Source organism: Citrus clementina, unplaced genomic scaffold, assembly GCF_000493195.1.
Source record: "Citrus clementina cultivar Clemenules unplaced genomic scaffold, Citrus_clementina_v1.0 scaffold_8, whole genome shotgun sequence".
Taxonomy (NCBI): Eukaryota; Viridiplantae; Streptophyta; class Magnoliopsida; order Sapindales; family Rutaceae; genus Citrus; species Citrus x clementina.
The window spans coordinates 10,149,917-10,156,634 of record NW_006262022.1 but is presented as its reverse complement, the minus strand read 5'-3'; the positions used below and the strand labels follow the sequence as shown (position 1 = coordinate 10,156,634).

At 34.3% G+C, this 6,718-nt stretch overlaps 1 protein-coding gene across 1 annotated transcript; it reads left to right on the top strand.

The window, feature by feature from the left end:
* The first annotated feature begins 448 nt into the window (after positions 1-448).
* On the top strand, positions 449-2,261 carry LOC18034519 (geraniol 8-hydroxylase). Its single transcript, XM_006423652.2, has 2 exons — positions 449-1,378; positions 1,451-2,261. Exons 1-2 carry the CDS (start codon positions 485-487, stop codon positions 2,042-2,044), a joined length of 1,488 nt encoding a protein of 495 aa, XP_006423715.1. The 5' UTR covers positions 449-484; the 3' UTR covers positions 2,045-2,261.
* The last annotated feature ends 4,457 nt before the right edge of the window (positions 2,262-6,718 follow it).

The following is a 6,718-nucleotide window of genomic DNA, read 5'->3' as shown; positions in this document are numbered from 1 at the left end:
ATTTCAACAATAGGAGTTTTTCCATTCAAAAGAAAAAAAAAACCGATTTTCTTCTCTCCATTGCAATCACCAATGGTAAATTTTTTACTAAAAAATTAGAAGAAAAAGTAATTTTTTTAATTTCTATAATGTTAGATTTTTTAAGGAAAAAAAATTTTAAATTTTGAATAGAATTTTAATTAAAATTATCCTATCATATAATTTTAATAAAAATAAAAATTATAAAATAATTAAAGGAGTTTTAAAAGCTATTTACGGGGTGCCAATAATCCAATTCTAAATAAAATCTTCCTGAGTATAGGCGGCGGGCCTAAGCGGCCGCCAAGCTGGCCCACAAGCACGTGATCACCTTTTGAATATCGTTACTCATGTCTTCGATACAAAGTTCTGGAAGCAGCCTCCAGCCTCTTTAAAAGAGGGTGATCAAGGACGGAGTTTTAATATTGAGGGTTCGAAATAAAGAGAACTTAAAGTAAGCTCAAAGATGGATTTGTTCATTAGCTGTATACTATGGCTTGTATTCACATTGGTTTGCGCGATGGCTTTAAGTTCCATTTCTAGAGGAAGACGCAAACAGCTTCCACCGGGACCGAGGCCATATCCGGTGATCGGAAACCTCCTGGAGCTGGGTGGTAAACCTCACAAGTCACTGGCCAAGCTTGCCAAGATTCATGGCCCCATAATGAGTCTAAGACTTGGCCAGGTGACCACAGTAGTGGTTTCTTCTCCAAGCATGGCTAAAGCTATACTTAAAGAACATGATTCATCATTCAGAGATCGAAAGGTCCCTGAAGCAGTCTTGTCCCTGCCTAACCGGCACCCTGAATTCAGCTTGGTCTGGCTGCCAGTCTCACCACTATGGAAAAATCTTCGAAAACTATGCAACATGCATATTTTCACTAGTCAGAAACTCGATGCCAATCAAGACCTCCGACGCAAGAAAATCAAAGACCTTCTTGCTTATGTTGATGAAAATTGCCGTATGGGCAAAGCAATAGATTTTGGCCAAGCTGCTTTTAATACTTCACTTAATTTGTTATCCAACACGATTTTTTCTATTGATGTCGTTGATCCCAGTGAGCGAGAGTTTAAGGATACAGTTTGGGGTATCATGGAAGAGGCAGGAAAGCCTAACTTGTCCGACCATTTTCCTCTACTAAAAATGCTTGACCTGCAGGGGATAAGGCGCCGCAACACACTTTATGCTGGCAAGATGTTCGAGGTGTTGGATCGTTTGATTGATCAACGATTGAAGCAAAGACAAGAACATGGTTGCAGTATTAGCACTGAATATAAAGATATATTAGATATTCTTCTCAATATTATACAAGACAAGAGTGTAGAGATTGACAGAAAAAATATCAAGCATTTGTTTGCGGTAAATGTTTCTTTTTCTTTTCCTTAATTTCTCGTACAAATTACAGGTTAATTAACAGAGTTCATGTAACAGGATTTGTTTATTGCGGGGAATGACACAACTTCAATTACAATGGAATGGGCAATGGCAGAACTACTCCACAATCCTGAGGTATTATCGAAAGCAAAATTGGAGTTAGAACAACTGGTTGGCAGAGGCAACCCAATTGAAGAATCTGACATCACTCGGTTACCTTATCTACAAGCAGTTGTTAAAGAAACTTTTAGGTTGCACCCGGCAGTTCCTTTATTAATCGCCCGCAAAGTCTCTGAAGATGTTGAAATTGCAAGCTTCACAGTGCCGAAAGGTGGGCAAGTTTTTGTTAACGTATGGGCTATTGGTAGAGATGAAAACATATGGGACAATCCTCACTCTTTTGTACCCGAAAGATTTTTGGGGTCAGATATTTCTTACAAAGGCCAAAATTTTGAGCTAATTCCCTTCGGAGGTGGGCGGCGCATTTGTCCGGGTTTGCCATTGGCAATCAGAATGTTACATCTAATGCTCGGTTCACTTATTAATTCTTTTGATTGGAAGCTTGAAGATGGGAACATGGACATGGAAGAGAAATTTGGCCTCACTATACAGAAGGCTCAACCCCTTCGTGTTGTCCCTGTTGCCATTTAGTCCTCAGTATAGTTAATTTTCCATCCCGTTGGAGTGCACTCAATTGTAACCAATAAAGCACTTTGTCGTTAGTATTTATTCATCATTGTTGTTTATCATTGTTCTTATTATTTATGAGCAATTATCTAAATGATCACCTTAATCCACATTTATGAGTGGATCAATATTGTAAGCAAAAAATATGTGACACTTTGAATAACAAAGGAAACGGTGTTTTTTGTCACGAGTTTTTTAGTCAAAACATAAATTTTTTGGTCAAAATTTTGAGTAAGTGGAGAAACTCAAATTGGCATTGTTATCGAAATCGTTGTTTGCCTTCACAACGTTTGTCCTAAATAAGTTTACAGATAACAAAAAAATTGTTGGGAAAATATGTTCTTTAAAAGCATATGTGTTTATTTAATTGTAATAAATAATTTTTCTGATTAATAAAATAAATGAGGTATTTTATTCAAATATCTTAATTGCGTTAATATTTTTATTAAAGTCCATTTAATCATATTATATGTATTTATGTGATCACCATGTGGATTCACAGAAGACATAAATACAAGTTATCTTATGATTAAATAATTTTAGTTCACAGTTGATAAATAAAGTTGGGCACTTTATTTAGGTATAGACTGTAATAAATTCATTGAATGATTTCTCTTAATCATGTATGAATTTATTGATGTAGTATGACTACATTGAACAAGATCGCATATGAGATTTAATTAACTTTGTAATAACTGTCAGACTTATTAAATCTCATAGGCATTGATTTTACTGTAATCTTAATCTTGAGTTAATTATGATTTCATGATTGTAATTGTTATTCCATTTGAGTTACCAATGGGCACGACACATACTTGTGGTCAAGATTACCCGATATCTTGGTGGGAGCAATTATGAGTATTGGAGTTATGGATTAACAATATAGAATTTGTACAACACATCTCTTGATGGGTTTTCAGCACTTGATCATAAAATTCTCTGGCCAGAGTGTGTCAACATATTTAGTATGTTGAAAATGATCATTAGAGAAAATCAGTAAGTATCAAGGAACAAGATGTAATTAAATTGATTGGACAGTTAAGATATCGATTTAATTAATGATGTTGTACAAAGAATTGTGCAGTAAAGAAATCAATGTGGCTTGGGACGAATTATTATTCGAGCATACAATTATGGAGGTCAATTCCAATATTTTAGTAGAATAGATTTGTAATTAAATAATTAGGCTATTTTAATTACAAGCCTAATTATTATAGCCACTATTGTATGTTCTCAAATAATCCCCTGGTTAGCTCATTTAATTGACTGCACCACTACTGGATTAATAAGCAAGATAACTAGCTATTTGGGTCAAAAGCCTAAATATATCATTTAGTGGGAGGCTCCATTTAATTAACTTGTGTGTAAGGGGCCTTATGTTATTTTACAAGGTGGGTCCCCTATAGAAAAAGCAAGTAACATGAGTTTTGTTTTTGATTATTTTGGAGCTTAGGGTTTTCACTAAAGGGAGATATAAAAGACTTATTTTCTCTAAAGAAAGACAACAACCAGTTTATACAGATTAGGGAAAGAGATTTTTCTGTTTGTTGTTAAGAGAAAAATTTTCTCGTGCTAGTTGCTTTGGTAGTGATAAAGGCGCCCACACGTCAAGTGCAGATCAAACCTGAGTCATAACCTGGAAGATCATTGGTGACAGTTCGTGATCTAACAAGCGCGGTGGTGACGGATCGTGATCTAATAAGCGTGGTGGTGACGGATCGTGATCTAGGAGCCTAAATCACTTCAGTGGAAAAATCTAAATTGGATTTTCAAGGTACGATTTCTAGATTACAAATTCTTATATATTATATGAGAGTGATCTTAAAAAGGTTTTATAAAAATTTAAAAAACTGATCTTTCCCCAACAATTGGTATCAGAGCCATCTCATATTAATATATAAGAATTTCGTATGAAATTAATCTTGATATTTATGCATTAGAGTGGCACAATTTATTCAGATATTTATTATTTGTTTAATATATGAATAAAGCATGTTTATGGTTTGTCTTAATTCATGGTTAGATTTTCTGCTGTATTTTTCGTTTGGATCTGTAACAAGAGAGGTGGCTTTTTATCACCATGTTTCCCTCTTGATTTATTTTACTGTTATAGAATTTTTTGTAAGCCAAAAATTGGCCTAGGATATTTGTAAATCACGCGAAGACGATCAAAGGAACATCAAAGAAAACGAAGGCTGGATTTTTCAGCGGCAGTCACCAACAAGCAACGCACAACAGCCAGCGTGCGCGGCCAGCGTGGCCAGCAGTGCGCGCTGCGCGCACAACAAGCAATGAGCGAGCGCTGGTGCGACAGCTACAGCGCACGCAGCGCGTGTGGCCAGCGTGGCTAGTGGCGCGTGCTGCACGTGCAGCAGAAGCGTGCGCCGGTTTGGTCAGTTTTTGGTGACGTGGTGACGGTCGGCTGGCGTTTGAACAGTGGTGGAGGTTTTTGGAGATGGCGGCTGGGGAAGCTGGAACAGAAAAATATGGATTTTAGGGTTTCTTGGTTTTTATCATTGAGGTCCCTGTAGTTCCATAATTGTTTCCTTTAGGTAGTCAAGTTTTAATTTTTTGCATTTAAGTCCAAAAACAGTTTTGGGCTTAAAGAATCCTAGTTTTAGGCTCAATTAAAATTTGGGCTTAATGGATTAAAATGCATAGATAAAATTAAATACATTAAATTTATTTTTGGTCCAAAAGTTTTATTTTAATAAAAAAATTAATTATTTATTTATTTCCTTTCAAAATTAAAATTGGACCAATTATAAATTTAAAAACCCAATTTCCCCTAGTCCATTAACAAAGACAAGCTTATGGAAGATGGACATTGACAAGAAGCCCAATGAAGATTAGACTTAGGGTTAATGTATTTTTCATTATTAGGAAAGCCATGAATTAAGATTATTTAATTATTTTTTCTATATGTTATGTTTTGGATGATAACATGCCATGATAACATGTTATATAGAATAGGTAGTGCCACTCTATGCATAATGTTACATGTCATTCATTAACTATGAATCTCATCATATTGTTTGAAATTTGCGTATACTTAATAATATTGGCTATCATCTAGATAATATTATAGGAAGCATGCAAATTAACAATATGTATGTTTTAAAAGGAAAAACCAATTTTAAAATATTGAGTGGGAGAGGGAAAATTCAAGATAATTTTTCCACGAGCTCCATTGTTAGTTCAATAATAAAATTATATATATACCTTGACTTCATGATACAGTGATGCTCCCTACAGAGGGTATATATATTAGATATTTTATTTGATAAACTTCTTCAAAGATAAAATTGAAATATTTTTCAATCGATTGTTTGCCCCAACGGTGGCTATTGATATGAAAAATACGTAGATTGAAATAATGGTTATACACAACTAAAATTTGTTATTAACCTTCCCAACGAAGTTCTGTTAACAAATTTAGGCCCAAAGGAATAACGAAAATTATTTATCATGTCTCTACATAAAAGTAAATAATCTAATGGATAATTGGGTCTAGTAAGTGTAGACATGACTTCCCCAATGGATAGCTTGTGAAAGCGATACTAGATTATTGTTACAATAAATTAAAATGCATTTATGGTTTTTTGTATTTTTGTCATTTATTGGGAATATTGTTTCAAAGTATTTATGCATGTCTATTTTGTTTTTTCAGAAAATGTCTTCCATCAACCCATTATTAATTATCATTGTTAAAAATGAACTCACTGGCGAAAATTATTTAGATTGGAAACACAATCTATTTAATATTCTCACTGCTAAAGGCTGCAAATATGTGTTGAACCAGTCATGCCCTCCAGAACCAACGTTATACGATTATAGAAATCAGAGGGAGCCTTATGCGAAATGGTGTGAAGCTAACAAAATGGCTAAGTGCTATATATTGGCTTCGATTTCTGTAAAACTGCATAAGAAACATCGGAGCATGGAAACAACCACTGAAATAATGGCTAGTCTTCATCAGATGTTTGGGCAAAATATCCATTTTGCCAGAGAAGCAGCATTAAAACGTATTACAGATACTAAGATGGAAGAGGGCACAAGAGTTCATGATTATGTCCTCAAAATGATGGACTATTTGAATGAGGTAGAGATTCATGGTGTTCAAATCAATGATAAATCGAAGATTAACATGGTAATTGAATCTTTACCTGATACATAAAGAGTTTAAGGTCAGCTATATCTTAAACAATAAAGATATGACCTTAACTGAATTAATACACGAATCACATGCTATAGAAGAATTTTATCATAACAGAAAACTTCCTGGAAAAGGCTTCTCTTCAAGACTTAAGTCGAAAGACAGGAATAAGCAAAAAAGAGTTAGGATCGGCAAAATGTCCATTAAAAGAAGTGGCAAGCCAAAAGGCAAGTATTACAAATGTGGACAGAAGGGTCACTGGAAGAAAGATTGTCCTAAGATTATTAAAATCAGGTATAGGAAATCTTTAAGCTTCCTAATTAGTTCAGATTTCTATTGATTTATACAATAATGAATTCTAAGATAACTAATCTTATTTGTAATTCATTTATTTGGTTTTCAGGAAACCAAGAGATTAAATGAAGAAAGCTTCAAACAATAGTTGAAGACATGCTAGTTTATATCAATTGAAAGGCTAGATC